Raw genomic sequence first — 17,946 nt, 5'->3', positions numbered from 1 at the left:
AGATCCGGATGGCACCGAGGTGGTGTCTAGCAAGCTATGCAGTTGAGTTGTGTGCGCACTTGCGGCGAATAGGTCGAAGGCAGCATAACAATGTTTTCTGAATAGGAGACACCACAAGGCGTTGAGATTCGGTTACCACCGAGGTGATGTCTAGCAAGTTGCCGCACTGGTGTGGCCATCCTACAATACTGCTCCGAATAACGGCGTGGGGTGCCCGAAGGGGGGGGGAGCCGGCGTGAAAGGGCCTTCCTAGGTGGAGGCTCGTCTGCTGTAGTGGGGCGCCCCTTTACCGTTTCAGTTGCCATTCAGCTGAGTTTCGGCTGCTCTTGATGCTACAGCGACAGGCGGCTGCAAGAGGACTCTCAAAATGGCGGCCTGTTCTTTGGATTTGGGCCTGGTCCACTAAAATGGCCCTGGGACACCTTAGAACTCGGATGCTCGATTTTTTTTTCCTTTCCTGTACATGCAAAAAAAGGTAAATGCCCGGTACGTTACACGCTTCATCTGCCACGATGAACTCTCCAGAGGAACCGAAAAAAAATATAGTTGTGGTAACTATACCATGCATCGTCATATGGAGAGGTGGCACCAATTAATTATAGTGCTGCATAAAAGAGAGATTTGGAGGAGAACCCCTGACCTGCTAGTACATTCATCAAAGAAGTGGCACTGAGAGCTTCAGAGGCAAGGGAAACGGTCCCAAATATTTAGAAGAACTTTGGAAAGATTAAAATGACATGTTTAGATTGTGGCAAATTAATTTCATGTGGACAGATGAGTGTTACTCTAATAAATACAGCATATGAACATCATCATAGTCGATGGTTGGTAGAGACATTTTGACTATATCCTGGACCTGCCCGTCCTCGCCCAAAATGGCGCCGGAATAAATGGGACTCGTAACTCCTTGTTGTGTACTGGTTGCAGAACCTTGAAATCACGAGATACGTATGCAGTTTTGAAGCACATGGCGGGCGGGGACGAGAATTGATTGAATATTTCGACATCCCTATTGATATTAAGTTCTGATGTGTTATTGATTACTGTACTGTTGAAAGTTCGAATTAACGTCACCCATGGTACTTGCCCGCAAATGTATATCTAGATAATTTTATTGTAACTGGCCCTGTCGTATTTTAATTATAAAATGTACGTCCACCGATTCCGTAACTGTTAGACACCTTAGTTCTTGCAACCTAATGGCCCGCCCGTTACGTTCCTCTACAGTGTAAATGTCTATTCATCATATACGATTACAGTTTGCTCTGTGGCAGGCCCACGTGGTTATAGGCTCGTATTTGTATAATGAAATTTTCACAATAAAGGTTTTTAAAAGAAAACATGGTAGTAGTATATACATTGGTAAAGTTTTTAATAATAGTGACTGTTTTAGAATCATTAAAAGGCAAGTGAAATAAAGCAGACCAATTACATGAAGGGTAAAAGGTATAATACGAAGGAACGCAGTAAAGATAAATGGTCAAGGGCTGTTGTGTTTTCTATTCCTGCAACATAAAGTGATCGATAAGAATCTCATATTCAGGCGTATCGGCGACTAAGACAGCAGGTCGACCCTCTTTTGCTCAACGGCTCCGTCATGGGACGAAGAAACGCTCTTTTTCTCGAAAAAAGAATATATTTTACTTGCAGGACAGTTGTAAAATTTCCGGGAAAGTACATTAGCCTGGAACATTATAACATATATTTAAGAAAAAATAATGTTCGGAAGTAATGAAAAGCGTAATTTTTAGGTCATATGACCAAGCCTTTCATCATTACAATAAGAAAAGTAAAATGAACCAATGAAAAGTTTTATTAACAAGTCACATGACTTGTTATGCTTACGTTACGCGCTGCGCGCCCCGGATGACTTCCGGATGCGCTAACGCGGCGCGTCATATGACGCATTACGCGACAACGCAGGTACAGAATATAGTCAAAATGTCTCCACCAACCAGCGGTCGGAACACAACCCCTTTCAGCAGGCTAAATAGTTCTGTTAAATGACAACAGAAGGGACAGGCAACAAGAACCATCAGTCAAAGAGGGGAGGGCTAGTTCTTCTCTACCGGGTTACATTGGGGCGCTACCGGAACTGATCGAATTGGTAGTCTACAGTGTTTCTGGATGTTTCAGACTGAAGCTGGGGTTAGCATGAGAGCAGCACAATTTCGTAGCTCCGTCGTGGTCATTCCGCAACCAATCATGGCAGCCGTTCTTTATCGTTATTTTGGGCGGGGTGGGTGGCGGAGCCGAGCTGTTTTGAAGCCATCATTGTGTGGAGTTCAGTTCATCTCACTAGTTTTGTATTTGTCATGAGGGGTTGTTCCTAATGTTTCTATTTTAGCGAGGTCAAAAAGAGATCCCATTAGTGGCCTACTGATTTTGCTCGATTCCTTTTCTTTTTTTTTACACGATTTTTCGTTATCTGCAAAGACTAAACAGAGTATTGCGACTCTGTGTTTGTTTGTAAATAGAGAATGAACCAAAGAGAACTAATTCTAAAACAGTAAATACTTGGATAACAATCAATCAAATGGAGAGAGAAGCAGGCACGACGGATTACAATGGGGGCAAAGGCCTGCGTTAACTACCTTTCACTATCTGCAAAGAGAGAGTACTCCTAATAGAAATGAGGGGGGGGGGCACCATTCAAAGCAGATCAGTGTGCATAAACACGAAAATGTTTTCACTTACCACGTACTTGACATTCGACAGCTTATGATATTTGCTATTAAAAAACCATTGAAATTCACTGAAAAAACCATAGGTTATAGACCATATATAGTTAGGAATTAGCATTTACAAAACCTTGAAAATTCACTGAAAAAACCATAGGTTATAGACCATATATAGTTAGGAATTAGCATTTAAAAAACCTTATTTTACTCACACAAAACCATTGAAATTCCATATATAGTTAGTTGCACTAACTATATATCGCGCACCCGCAATCCACTGCTGATCATGTCACATATTACATCATTCATGACATGGTCAGTGACATCACTGATGACATCACTGATGACATCTCAAATGACATCACTGATGACATCACTGATGACATCTCATTTGACATCATTCTTGTGCTAATACGATAAACCTCTTCAGACTCTAATATAACCTTAGATACACTCAGTGTATACAGACACTCACACACTGCCACTCATCCATGGAGTTACTCACACACCCAGTCAGTCATGCAAAGAAACAATCTCACCTCCATTTCTTCAACTATACAGTTAAACACACCTTACTTATTGAAACATATACTAACACATATTTACTCTCTTATACAATCCCTGATACAAGTTCACAATGATCGATACAACTACTCACTCATTCAGTGGCTCTCATGCACAGTTATTTATATATGCCAACTCTCACATGTACTGTGTTTTACATATGTACTTACTATGACATGTAGCATTGAGATATCCATTCACTCATCAATACACTCATGCACACAGTCAACTGCCCATGTAGCTGTTTCCACATGCACTCTTGAACTCATACACCTAGTGAATAAACTGCTCACACATCTATGCATAGAGTCACACACCTTCCAGCCACCCCTACACAAACTCAATCTCCCATAGAAATACTTGGGCAACCAATTAATAACACATATAGCCTCTCGTATAGCTAATGATCAACACATGCAGCAGTTTACAGAACAACAGACATAATGATGCACAAATTAAGACAGTTTAGTCACTAACCCATGCATTCAGTGAGACACATTTAATCACTCACTCATACAGTCAGTCACGCACCTACTAAATCCTTCATCCAGACACTTATACATCCACTCATTCTTCAATATGTAAAACATATTTAAACTTTACAAAAACACACAGACACTAGATGATGTCATCAGTGATGTCATGTGAGATGTCATCAGTGATGTCATTTGAGATGTCATCAGTGATGTCATCAGTGATGTCACTGACCATGTCATGAATGATGTAATATGTGACATGATCAGCAGTGGATTGCGGGTGCGCGATATATAGTTAGTGCAACTAACTATATATGGAATTTCAATGGTTTTGTGTGAGTAAAATAAGGTTTTTTAAATGCTAATTCCTAACTATATATGGTCTATAACCTATGGTTTTTTCAGTGAATATATATATATATATATATATATATATATATATATATATATAATATGTGCACATGTCCATCAAAAAGGCTCCCTTTGCACCCCAACCACAGCAGAAATGTCTAGCTCTATGACTGGAGGAGACGTTCCAGTCAAAAAGATCAACAGTCCACAAAACATGAAAAGTGTTCACTCATGAGAGTTGTAAACCAAAGTTGTTTATTGAGATAGAGACTCCATAAGTCAACAACTATGGATTGCAACTCTCCTGAGTGAGTGCCTTTCATGTATTGTGGACTGTGTATTTAAAGTGCATATGTATATTTAGGGTTATGGTTAATGTAATATGGATACTAAGTTGAATACATTGTGCAAGGCGGTGTACGAGTAATAATGATTTGAAGGTGATGCGTAAGTTTCAAATTATTAGTATAAGTTATAACGTTAGAATTTAAAAAACATTGGTGCAGTTTGTTTGGTCTGTAGTTAAAGAATAAATAAAGTTATATTCATTTAAAGGTGGGGTGAGATGTATGAATTTAAGGTATAACTATAGCTTTAGAATTTCTAATGTTTGTTTATTTTAAGTTCGGTTTGTATAGAAAGAATAATAAGAATAAATAAAGTTTTCCTAACTATAACAAAGGCTCCACCTTTGTCTTTTTCTTTGAATTTCAGTACTTTTTTTATTTTTCATAAAAATGTGCTCCAAATCATAGAATTTACTGTTATCAAGTGGCGTGTCATTAAGGGGAGTGAGATACAGTAGAGTGGAGGAGAGTGTTGTACAGTATACTGTTGTAGAGTGTACTGTTGTAAAGTGGAGTAGAGTGAAGTGTTTTACAGTGGAGTGTCATACAGTAGTGTAGAGAAGAGTGGAGCTTTGTGGAATCGCGTAGTGTACAATGTAGTAAATTGTTACATAGTGCATTGCCGTGTTGAATAGTTTGGAGGCCTATTTTGGACTAGAGTAGACAGACGTAGTGTTGAGTCAAGTAAAGTTATAAATTGGAGTGGCGTCTTGAACAGTACAGTACAGTGGAGTGGTGTGTTGTAGAGTGTTGAACAGTGTTGTAGAGTGGTGTAGAGTTTCACTGGGGTGTATGGGCATGGAGTGAAATAGAGGTGTGTACAATGTAATGTAGAAACATAGGGGCCTATTAGGATGGCGGTGGCATCCCCATCCATTGTGGCGGGAGGTGCACACAGCACCGCCCGCCACAATGCTGTGGCTGCACCTTGTGCATTTGCATGCACAATGTGGCAGGCAACGCGCGGTGCCTGCCATGTTGTGCATGCAAATGCAGGGGGATACCATAGGTACCCCCACATTATCCTGGGGTCCCGCAACGGGCCCCCAAATTCAGAGACTGCATGCCTTTCCATGGCAGCAACACCACCATGGAAAGGCACATATCCGCCTGATTTGTAATATGGATGGCGGTGTCTTGCAGACACCGCCACCATGAACAGCCCCTTTTCCATCCGGTCACCTGTTTGACCGGCGGAAAACCGGCAGACGGTCTTTCTGTCCACCGGGGTTCCCCCAGCCATTCTAATATGGCGGGGGAAATGGGAGGTGGGCGGAGGTAAATGTCAGGTGGATCACCACCGCCATACGGGTGGTGGTGAGCCACCCGACATCCTAAGAGGCCCCATAGAGTGGAGTATAGTGTAGTATAGTAGCACGCAATGTAGTAGAGTCTTGTAGACTAGAGTAGGGTGTGGTACAGTGGGGAGGTGTGCAGTGGAGTGTTGTAGAGTGGTATAGAGTGGTATAGAGTGGGGTAAAGTGCTGTGCAGGGGAGTACTGTGAAATGGATTCCAGTAGAGCAGTGTAGCTTAGAGTGGAATAGCATGTTCTAGAGTGCAGTGGCATGGAGTAGAGTAGAATGGAATGGCATAGTACACAGTGGAGTAACGTGTTTGAGAGTGCTTTGGTACAGTGGAGTGGAGTGGAGTGGTGTGCTGTAGAGTGTCGGAAAGTGTTGTAGAGTAGAGTATCACAGAGTGGATGAAGTGAGAGTGTAGTAGCAGAGTACAGAGGAGCACCTTGGTGTAGTGACCCAAAGAGTAGACTATATTAACTGGGGTTGAGCGGCATAGAGGGAGTTGCATAGAGTGGTGTACAGTGTCATAAAGTGCTATAGAGTAAAGTAGAGTAATGTACACTGGTATTGAAAGGAGTACATTGTTCTACAGTGTAGTGCTATACAGTGGAGTATAGTTTGGTACAGTGGAGCGGCGTAGACTGTTGTTGATTGGAGTAAGTGTTGAGCAGAGCACGGGCAAGTGGAGTTGGCGTACACTGCAATAGCGTACAGTGGAGTGCTGGAGAGTGGAGTAGAGTAGAGTGTAGTAGAATGGGGTGGCGTACAGTGTGATACCATAAAGTGGAGTGACATAGAGTGGAGTGGTGTAAAGTTGAGTGGACTAGAGTGGAATAGTGTACACTGGAGTGGCGTACAGGGAAGTGGCATAAAGTGGAAAAGTGTACAGTAGACTAGCTTATACTGAAGCAGCATGAAGTACAGTGGAGTGGTGTAGAGTTCAGTGGGGTACAGTGGAGTAGCATGCAGTGGAATCTACAAGGAGTTCAGTGGGCCAGTGCAGATCGAAGTTGGCCATGGTACCGTCATCGAGAAGCGCATCTTTTATCTTCTGAAACGCGTCATCTTCCTTCTTGCCCCACATAAACTTAGCATCTCCTTTCGTGAGGGCTCCTAGAGGTTCTGAAAGGGTCGAAAGCTACAGGATGAATCTGCCTCAGTAGGTGGACATGCTGAGGAAACTGCGCACCTCAGAGATGGAGGTTGGTGCAAGAGCTTGCTTGATGGCTTGTGACTTTCGCGGGGTCAACTTGGATGCCGTCCTGGTTGAACAGGTAGCCAAAGAATTCGATGGACGACTGAAAGAATAGGCACTTGTCTTTATGCAGGGTAACTCAGTGTTCCCAAAGATGCCACAGTGTGGCCTAGAGGTATTGGTGATGTTCAGCTGCCGTTTGGAAGTGAATGAGAATGTCGTCACCGATGTTCATGACTCCAGGGAGTCCAGACAGTGTTTCGCATATTACGTTCTGGTAGACTTTGGCTGCTGAGGAAATGCCAAAGTTTAGGTAGTTGTACCGGCGTAGTCCCAAGTGTGTACTAAATGAGGTGATGTATCTGCTTTCTTCAGCCAGCAGTAGTTGGTGGTATCCGGATTTGAGATCCACTTTGGAGAACCACCATGAACCGTTCACATCCGCTATGATGTTGACCATGGTGGGCATTATGTGACGCTTGCATTTTTATGGCGTGGTTCAGGAGTCACATGTCGATGCAGAGGTGTATTTTGCCCGGCTGTTTCGGTTTCTCTGCTACACCATTAGTGAGACCCACTGTGTCGGTCCTGATACCTTCTCGATCACTCCCTGCTTCTTGAGCTTGTCAAACTCTTGTTCCACCAGGGACTGCCGGTGGAAGGGGACGCGGTGATGGTGCAGCACCACTATCTTGATAGTAGGGTCGATGTGTAACTTGACTGGCGGATACTTGAGGCACCTTAGCCTGCTAAACAGGTCAGCAAACTGATCCAGCAGGTCGTCGACTTTGTGCAACTTTACACTTCTGGAAAACTATACAAGACCCAAGTCTCCCCCCACCAATGTGTCTGCTTCGTCATCTATGATGTGAAATGTTGCTGTGACCTCCTGGTCATCTGACTGTACTTGTACTGACATGCGCCCTCGAAGAGGTAGGGGTGATTGACTCCCATATGCAAAGATCTTAGTGTGTGAGGGGGTCAGTGATGGTTTTGGCTGAAGGCGATTGTATTGCTGAATCCCCTTCACATTGACAGAGGCCCCAGTGTCGATCAGGGCCTTGACTTTGGACCCAGTGATGCGGACGATGCACATGGGCTGTGGCCTCCTGTGACGTTTGAGGTCGCTGGCAAATGAAATGAGGAATGTCTCTTCCTCTTCTTCAGGACACAAGTCTTCAGCCCATTGTTTTTGACGTGGTGTTGGTTTGGCGCCATGCTTCTGGGTTACATTTGTCAGGGACAGTTGGCGGATGGCTCTTCTTGGCGGTTTCCCTCCCCTGGTGTTTTTGTACATGGATTTTGTACAGTGGTGGTCTTCTCGAGGGCTTGGGTGATGGCTAAGACCATCTTGTTGGCCTGGGCAGCAGACAAGTCAAGCGACCTTGCTAGGATCAGGATGTCATTCAGACTGATGTTCGGTTGTATAAGGATGAGGCTGCGTAGTGTTTTGTTGCAGCAGCCTTGAATAATTTGGCCTTGAATTTCTTTCATATGGTTGTCTGCCATGCAGGTACTTAACAGCTCATGCAGTTGGGCATAGAACATGTCAATGGACTTCCCCTCTTGCTGGCGGGCTTGACAAAGTTTGAACCGTTCGAAGTCAGGGTTCAATTGGGGGTCGAAGTGAGCGTTAAGCTCTCTCATTGCTTCGTTACAGTCTGTGGCTGGGCCAGTGTTTGGCAAGTGTTCAAACAACTTGTATATTTCTTCCCAGGCATAGTGTAATAGTAGGGATATTTTGACTACGCCATCATTTTCACGTGTGGTGATGAAGTAGTTGTCCAGACCCCCTATGCAGGTCTTCCACCACAGGGATGCGGTTGCTGGATTAGCCAATTCATGAAACCGGGGTAGCACCCCTGTAGGGGCATGTTGTATGATAGGTTGCTGCTGTTGTGGGGCAGCTTTTGCTTCGTCAGCCATAGTGGTTGCTGCTGGGTAGTAGGGAGATGACTCCTTGCCCGTTGTTCCTTTTGTATGGGTTTGGTTGTGCCAATGCTTGTTTATTAGTAGTTTGGTTGTGCCGTTGCTTGTTTATCAATACTGATTCCTGGAATGTGCCTATTGATCTGCATCTAGTGGCATCGACTTAGGGGAATTCTTATTCTCTTGCCACTCTTGTAGTTTCACTCTCTGTCTTTTAATTATTATCCCTTTTTTCTGTAAACTTCTTAGTGTCCTATTCTATCCACTCAGAAGCCTCACTGAGCAGGAGGGGTGAAACATCTTTCAACGCTACGTCATGCAAGTTTGTACAGCGGGGCGAGGTAGCAAATGCTCCAGTGCGGTGGGCGGCTCTGTACTCACAGCGGCCGAGTCTCGAGCAGTTCCTCAATCTCGGGACATCGCTTGACAGCCAGGTGACTTCAGGCTGGCTCTCCGGTTTCTCTCACGCAGGAGGCAGGCCTGCGGAAAGGCATGGCCTGTCTTGCACATTGTTCTGGGTGATGGAACGTGGCCGGGGCTTATTCCTGGTGTGCAGGGTGGATCCCGCCCTCATCCCCAGTTTAGTGGGGCAGCCACATGTGTGGGATGTCAGCCCTGAACAAGACCCTGCTCCCTGGATCCCACAGACAGACAGCTGCTCTGATAGTATGTGCAGCAGTGTGACCCCGTGCGGTCGACCCCCTTTTATTTGATCCCTTCTGAGCACGCCTGGCCAGAGGATGTTGTGGGTGTATTTCTGTGTCCAGGGCGAGATAACCAGGAATACTGACCTGCTACAGTCAACACCCTGCTATGTATTTTAGACTAAAACTGTGGATAGGCCATAGAATACTTGTTCCTACGCTTGCTAGATACCGGATCAAAAACAATTGTATTAACTGGAACATACTTGAATGAAATTCAGGTATCGGAACCAACACTGCTGATCAAAACAGCAAAATATCAACAAAGCCAACAGATAATTTATTGGTTGCATCTTCAATTCCAGCGACAACTCCAATGTTTCTTTTACCTTTCATATAAACTGAGCTTGCTTCCCTTCACTGCTTACTGAGAACTCTGCCTGGTTGCAAGCGTCACATTTTCCTATAGCGTGTATCAAGAATGTCGCTACAAGTTCGTTCAAGGCCTTACTTTTAGTTGGACTACACAGCTTAGCAGTTATTTTTATGAGAGAAAAGCAATTTTGAATTGAGTAAAAAACATGATGTTTAGTAGTGTAAAATGGAATACCTGGTATTTCGACCTGGAGTAGCGAAAGCAGCTTTAGTATAAAAATGGGTATCCAACATAGTGCGTCAGTAAACACAATAAAGAAGAAACGTTTGGCCAGAGTCATCTCCTTCTGGATATGGTTGTGGATTTCTGTCGCTGTCATGGCGGTCTGGTGAATGCTGTAAAACATGCTGCTGTAGGAAAACACAATGATGATAAAAGCTGCCAAATTGACACCTGTTTCGGGAGAAAAGACAACACGTTAGTATTAATGGCTTCACAAATTGTGAATCTAAGCGGGAAAGAAGATACAAATATAGGATGTTAAGCAGGGCTGGATGCCTGGCAAGCATAGGTGCTGCAGGAAGAGGTTGCTACAGCACCCCCAAAATAATCATGCTAAAGTTCAGAAGGTGAATGATGCGTTTACATTTTGTTTTCAACTTGTCAGATTTGCTGTGTCTTCAGACACAGAGGTCAAATGTCAGGCTTTGTCTTCTGAAAAATTACTGATTATTCTTTTAACATAGAGAGTGGTGATTACTTGACTTTCTCTGTCCGCTCAGTTAGAGGATTTTGTAAAGTGAATCATCTAACATTCCTGCTTGGATAGAGGAAATGGACACAACATTTAAATACTGTAAATGAACTGTACAAATATTACAAAATATATCAGCAGATAGGAAAGCACAAATAAAGCCTATTTTATGCAATTCTGAAGAACCATGCAAACAAAAATGTTAATATGATCAAAACAAATCAAGACGCTTTACCTGGTGATGTGCAAATGATAATAGCTGAAAAACAATTCCCACACATTATCGTGAGTGCGCTCTATAGTTTTATCAGTGAAATTGCATGTGGGTGTGAATTTTGTGGCCATCAGTGGAAACTCTGTTGTCTGTAAATGACGGTGGGCTAGAACACTATGCTTTAGTAATATACTTGTGACAGTGCTCCAAAATGCATCACCAGCTACATATCACACCCTTACCACTTTCATGTTGAATGGGAATGACTCATTTGCCATACTTGTTGTTTGAGTGACGCTTGGATTTTTCACAATCCCCAAGACTTCAGTGATGTAACATTGATGGTATAACCCCCACTCTGAAAATTGGTCTAGCACCACTGCGTGGAAGGTGTCTAAACCAGTGGCGTAACATAGGTCCCCGCAGCCAATGCCATGCGGGGGGCTAGCCTCAGGGTACCCCTTCTGCATTGTACCCTGACTTCAGAGCTCCTGATTGAGTCCAGAGGGGGGCCCCTTTTTGCAACTTGCAGGGGTGCCCTTTCAGGTTTTGTTAAAACTTCATATATGTAATTCAGAATTTCTCCAAATTAATGCATAAACTCTAGACAGAGCGAGTGAGAAACAGAGAGAAGCAATATCTGCCCATTGCCCCCGACTTTTTCTGCCTGCATTTCATACATTAACTTGGAGAAATTCTGTGTCAGAACTGTAATAGCCTGAAACGTAGAAAACAGGTGCTCGGCTCTGCGCTCCGCTCAGCCAGTGCAGTTCTTCGTGCCGTGGCCCCAGGGGAGCTTTCGACAGGTGGGCAAGAGCATTTTAATGCCCTGTCCCCTTACCTCCTCAGGCTCACCCCCAGCCCTGCCCCCCCCCCCCCTCCCCACCCCCCGCAGCCTGATTCGCAGTCACCCGCGCGTGTTTTTTTATCCACTCTGTGGTCCGTTTGCATTTACCTGTCCTCCTCTCCCGGAGAATGACAACAGGGGCGCCATTAAGAGCATCCAGACGAGATGGCACATGCTGGGAGCCTGCTGTCACTGTTCTGATGCTGAACGGATGCAGGAGGGACGCGCTTCACCACGAAAGGCTTTTAGCTTCACTGCAGGTGAGCACATATCTCCAATAGCATTACTAAAGGTTATTTTAGAATTGTACTTTCTTTGCTGAAGCCACCCCCTCCACATTACCTTGCAAACAAATCTGCCGCTCTCAGGCCCCTGTGTGCAGGGCGGCCAGAGGTATATAGTGCTAGGCATTCTCCAAACTGTTCAGTCCGCCCCTGCTGTTCCTTCCACTGGGTGCAAAATAAGGGGGGATGATTCTTTAAATACATACATTTACTGAAAAAGGGAGCACTACTGCTTTTGAGTGGCAACAGATCCTTCCCAAGTGACCCACCAAAGTTGTTGTGGTGAGAATTTCTCCCCGTGTGGACCAATCACTGCCTGTAGAGAGAGGGTTCTTTCAGACTAAAGTAACTTGATTGTCTTGCTCATGTTAATATCACAACTATTAACAATTGACTTGAAAGTCATGAATCGTTTAGTCTTTCTGCATTTTGATTTCAGAACACTGTACATTCAGCAAAGGTGTGAGCTGTGGTTTGCGAGCTGCCATGCACCATCAGAGAAGGCATTCCACGAAAAATGGATCCAGTGGCTCTCAAAGCTCTCACATTTGTCCATAAAAGTCGGTATGACAACTACACTGTAGTCATCTTTAAATAGAGAAAGCAGTCAGTACTCAACATTGTACTAAACCTTACTCTTTTCCTTTCCAGGTACATCTACAAGAAAGGGCACCCGATTAGGAGCAGCCAAACCTCCCTGACAAGCCTCTTTCATCCTTTGGACCAACCCTAGACACTCAAAGGCACATCCAAATTCCATCCTTCATCATGTGCACTATTGAGACGCTGCCATGTTGTTTGTGCGGCTGACTGTGTCTTTATGCCAAGGCCACACCCCATACTGGAGGGCTGTGCTCTGCCCTTTACTAGAACATTATACTGCAAAAAAGAAATCGCTTGTATCATTCATTTCATTCCATGGGTATAAGAACTGTATTCTACTCATGATAAAGTGTCATTCTAAAAGGGTTAGGAGTTATTGAAATGTCACATATAAATACTCTGAAAACCTGAAAGTATTGCGCATAAGACACATTAACATTTTGTAGATCTGATTTAGCATAGGTACATCTCCTCTCCCAGCCCAAAGGACAAAGAGCCTAATTTAGAGTTTGCAGAGTGGAAGCCCTAAAATCCAAGTGGAGGTTCAATTGCCAAAGGGACTGTATAAGGTAAGGCTGCCTTATTTAGGACAATCTCTGATGTATATTTTCCCATTTGGTCTGCCGAGAAAATCTGATCGGTCCCAGAGAGCAGACAATGCAAATCACCCTAACACATTGTGAGAAACCTTCCTGTGCATCAGGTAAATTATTTTCTATTTTTCATGAACAACCCTGTGCTTTTGGGGTTTATTTCTGAAAATAGTTTGCCAAAGAGGGCTAAAACAACATGGTGCCCGCTCAGCAAACTTCTCTACCTTCAGTTCAACCACAGCCCTGGCACAGCTCGAAGGACTGGGGGTACCCAACTATGGATTACACTACGTGGCAGCACACCTACAGTAGCTAACTAGCCAGAACATCCAAAAGATGGGCAAGTTTGGGGAACCCTGTAGAGAGGGAACCCAGGTAAAGCTCCTGATGGGGATGAAACGGGGCCGGGTCGGAAAGCCTAAACTCTTGGCCAATGGCTTACGCTGCTGGGAATGGGTGTTGCTGCTTCTCGTGGGACTGCCTACCCTGAGAGGCTGATACTTCACAACTCAGCAAATGAGGTACTGACTGGAGGTGGGTGTCAACACTCACGGCTGGCTCTAGGGCTGTGCGACGGATGCGACTGCACCAGCCACTGACTTGGGGTGGGGGCATAATGTTTGAAATATATTATGGTTTTAAAAGCACCTACTGCCACGTTCCTGGTCTCCAGCAATTTTCAGGCAATAATAAAAATGTCAAGGTAATTCTGGTAATTAATGTTCTTCCTAGAGAGAGACAGGAGGTTTGTCTAGTGCATTAGTACTCGCAAAGATTTTCCCAGGGGCCAATAGGTTCGGACTCTGGTGTGACCGAGGGGCGCACAAATACCAGTACAGGGTGGTCGTGCAGGGGGGATGAAAAGTTAGGCGGTTGTAGGGGAAGTGAAGCATGTACATCTACTGGCTGAAAGGAACAATCCTGACATTCCCACCTGACCAAATTGTTTGAGCCTGAGCAATTGTTATATTTAGCTTTACCTCATTTTCCTTCATTTCCCCAGGTAAGAGGATCTCAAAATACATGAGTTCAGAATGTGCGCTGTACAAAAACTTCTCCTGTGTATCATTTAATAAACTGTTGTTCATATATGATAACAACCTTAGCCACACAAAGGGTGCACATTACAACTGACTTGCATCTTAGTTCACTATTGGCATTGTTGCCAGGGTGGTGGGAAAGCATGAATGTTTCTAAATTCATGTTTGAAAATTATCACCTTTTTAAAAAAAAAGTACTTCTCAGTGCGTGATAGAATCTGATTTACTAAGGTGAAAGGTTCTGCATGTTAATAACATACTCTTTTTGAATTTCGAAGACACTTTATCATATTTTTACACCTTAGCCCCACTGATATCTAACCCAGTTTACATATCTAAGATGGGAGCACTAGTGTTCCCGACAGAAGCGCTAAAATGTTCACACCTATCTAGATGTCAGACCCTTAGGTGCCAAAGACATGATTAGCTCCCAATATATTTTACTACTCTTCTTAGGTCGTCTGTGGATCCCCCTTACTTCCACCCTCCCTTTGGGCGGTCTCGAAGAGGAGCAGTAGATCTGCTTAGTTTCCTTCTCTGGTTTCTGCATTGAGTAATGGGTCTGATTGCAGAGAGGCTCCTCCATGTGGGCACAGGAGCGTTGCCCCACTGCTTTTTCGCAGTGCGAGAAGCAGAAACATAAAATGGTGTTATAAATACCATTTTATGTTTCTGCTTCTCATACTGCAAGAAAGCAGAAGGGTTTGGTTGGGGGCGGGTGTGCTCGAGGGCAGGGGAGGAATGGCCAGCCCAATGCTGTGGGCCCTGACTGTTTGGTCGACCCTCTGGGGCCGACCAAACCAGTCATGTGCACTCTACTTTTCTCCATGTAGGCTGCATGCAGCCTACATAGAGAACATGGCCTCCCCAAACTGGACTTTAGTAATAGCCGCTATGCAGGTACCAATAAGTTGGTCCTATAGAAGCTTCAAATGGTCCAGCACGCTGCAGCACGTTTAGTGCTGAAATGGCCTAGGAGGTCATCTGCATCAGCGGCTTTAGAAACACTCCACTGGCTGCCAATCCATGAACGCGTCCTGTTCAAGGTCCTCATCATTCATTTTAGGGCATTCCAATCCTTGGGCCATCAATATCTCCGAACCAGATTCATGCACTACACTCCCTCTAGAAGTTTAAGATCATCAAACGCCAATCTTTTGAAAAATGCCAGCTTTTAGATTAGCCTCGAAGGGAGGAAAATCGCTTACAGTGATAGGCTCAAAGGCAAGGAATAAACTTCCTATTCAGCTCCATCAGATCACATCCGAGTATCTCTTCAGAAAGGCCCTAAAAACCTGGATCTTCACTGCATCAGACACCCTCTGTAAAACTCTGATTTGATGCCTCTTTCTTACCAATAGCAGTTAACCAGTTTTTGCCTCATTCTCTTGGTTCTGCTTAGCGCCATGATGCTCCTCAGAGTGACAGCCGCGCTCTACAAATACAATATTAAATAGACGCCTTTGTGGTCAGCGTCCCAACCTATCACAACAACACCATTGCAGCATTGTGATTGGCTTAGGGGAGGGGCGGAGGGAGGCTGCCTGCTTCCTGTTCCACGCGACCCGGCCAGGAGCTGAGCGGCTCGGGACGTTTAAAAAAAAAATTAACCTCCCAACCAGGCGAACCACCGCACGACCACCCCACTCGCGAGTCATGCTGGCTGCGACTGTCTGATTGGTGGTTGTAGAGCTGTCAGTAAGTTTCATATCCAACAGAAGCATTTGAGTTTACTAGAGCACAATGCTCGTGGGACCAACAGTTCAGGAACAGACAAGACAGAGTAGAGCCCTCTGCAAGGGTAGATAGGAAGCTCCATCCAACAAGTACTGGTTTCATTTTCCCAGCAGCGGCGGACCCTCTGACAATGCTTTGCAGACCTCCCAGGTTTCCCAGACCACATGTTAAGAACCACTGTTCTAGGCAATCCCACCATCTGTTTCTGGAAATGTCCCCCCTTCCCCTGCCTAGGATCCAAATGGTCTATTGTCGCAAAAGGCTGTTGTCCAGTTTCTTTGAGGGTGTGCTGGAGGCAGCCCTTTGAAATGTAAGTGGGGCAGGGAACAGCTCTGCTTCACCCATCCTGGCAGGACCTAGTTACATATTGCCTCACTGTCTGGGAGAAATACACAAAGGCCAACTTCCAGGCTAGTCACAGTCCTGTGACCTAGGACACTAGCTACAGCAATACAATGTTTAGGACAAGAAAATGTAAACTTTCTAAACGTGTTGGAACAAGTGTTCCCATGGAAATCCTTGTCTTAAAACATAATATGATAGCACAGGAAAACTTGGATCGATTTAATCGTACTAAGAACAATAATATTTTTACCGAAATAAGTTCTGTTACGGTTCAATCTTTAAAAAAAAACACCAACCAGGATTCGAAATAAATTTGATTCAGCTGAATCGAAGTTTATTCTTTAATTAATTAACAAATCCTGAGTCCCAAATTCAATTTTCAGATGAGTGGTGAAGAGATATTTCTGAACAAACCCCAAGTGTTCAGAACCATAACCATTAAAAAAAAGTGACAGTGTGAATAAACACGCATGTTATATTGGTTATTAATTTGAAAGATAGCCAAAATGCATTACATATATTTCTAACACAGCTGGTAAAATACCAGTGCTAATTCACACAGGAATAAAGTCGGTCTTATATTGGAGTCACCGGTGTTTCTACCCATTCTCAGATATCAGGGCCTCATCAAGATAAGGATGAAACTGGGGAGATCTATAGTAATTACTAATCTGGACTCAAGATACTGGTGGTGAAGTTCAGGTGGTCTTGTGCTTTTATAAAGGTGACTGGACGACGAATGCTGAGTTTAAGGTGGGGGAATGGAGGCCAACCTGTCACGCTAAGCTCTGTTAGTTTAGAAGGGTAATACATTCAGAGGAAGGTATTACAAACGTATTCCTGCATATTAAAATATGGAGAGATTTGCTATTTTAATTTATAATAAGGAGAGGTCTGGTATTCACTCACCCATTCATGTTAGGTTGATAGGGGCCACTTTGGGCTGGTGGGAGAACGTATGCAGGATTGTAGCATCAGCCTTGCGTACTGATCCCTGCATAAATTAGATGAGAACAATGTGGAGATTGCGTTATCCCAGAAGGATCATGTGAGGCCGTTGTGTAATGTAAGAAGGAATACAATTGTTCCTTACCCGTAATAAGGGATGGATAAGAACTTGTGAGGGCAAACTCCCGATCAGAGAATGCTTGCAGGGAAAAAGAGGGAGTGCCTGACCTCACAGCAGGAAGATAAAGATGTGTCAGGAGAGCCGTGTAGCATCCTCGAGGTCAGTTTCCAGGGGGCGTGTCACTGGGTGTGTCTTCAGTGTGAGAAACTGCGAGAAGGACCCCTGTAGTCGCAGTAACAAATAATAATTAAATTAAAGTGAGTCTGACCACAATGTATGACATGCGTAAAACCGTGACTAGCCAAATTAAAAGAGGCACACTTTTTAGTCAAAGTATACACCTTTTACTCAATCTACTTGTCACGCTTCCTATTGTATGACAAAATATAAACTATAAAATATCGTGACACAAGAATATTTTGTCACGAATATCATCAACATAAATATGGAGTTTATTTGTTGTGTCAAAAATATTGTCCAAAAAAGATACGTTTATCGAACTATATTTCTACGCATAAGTATGTATTAAGCATTATATGAAATGTATTTTAAATGTTTGACTACTCAATAATAGAATTAAAAGTAAATAGTTTAAATT

At 44.0% G+C, this 17,946-nt stretch overlaps 1 protein-coding gene across 1 annotated transcript in view; it reads right to left on the bottom strand.

The window, feature by feature from the left end:
* Positions 1–17,946, bottom strand: part of RXFP1 (relaxin family peptide receptor 1) — a 1,193,379-nt gene that overhangs the window by 22,049 nt on the left and 1,153,384 nt on the right. The window contains exon 17 of the mRNA XM_078677666.1: positions 10,097–10,315. Coding sequence (XP_078533792.1) covers positions 10,097–10,315 — 219 coding nt within the window. The remainder of the gene's footprint in view (positions 1–10,096; positions 10,316–17,946) is intronic.

This window comes from Lissotriton helveticus, chromosome 2_1 (assembly GCF_964261635.1).
Source record: "Lissotriton helveticus chromosome 2_1, aLisHel1.1, whole genome shotgun sequence".
Taxonomy (NCBI): Eukaryota; Metazoa; Chordata; class Amphibia; order Caudata; family Salamandridae; genus Lissotriton; species Lissotriton helveticus.
This window is presented reverse-complemented; position numbering and strand designations above follow the sequence as displayed.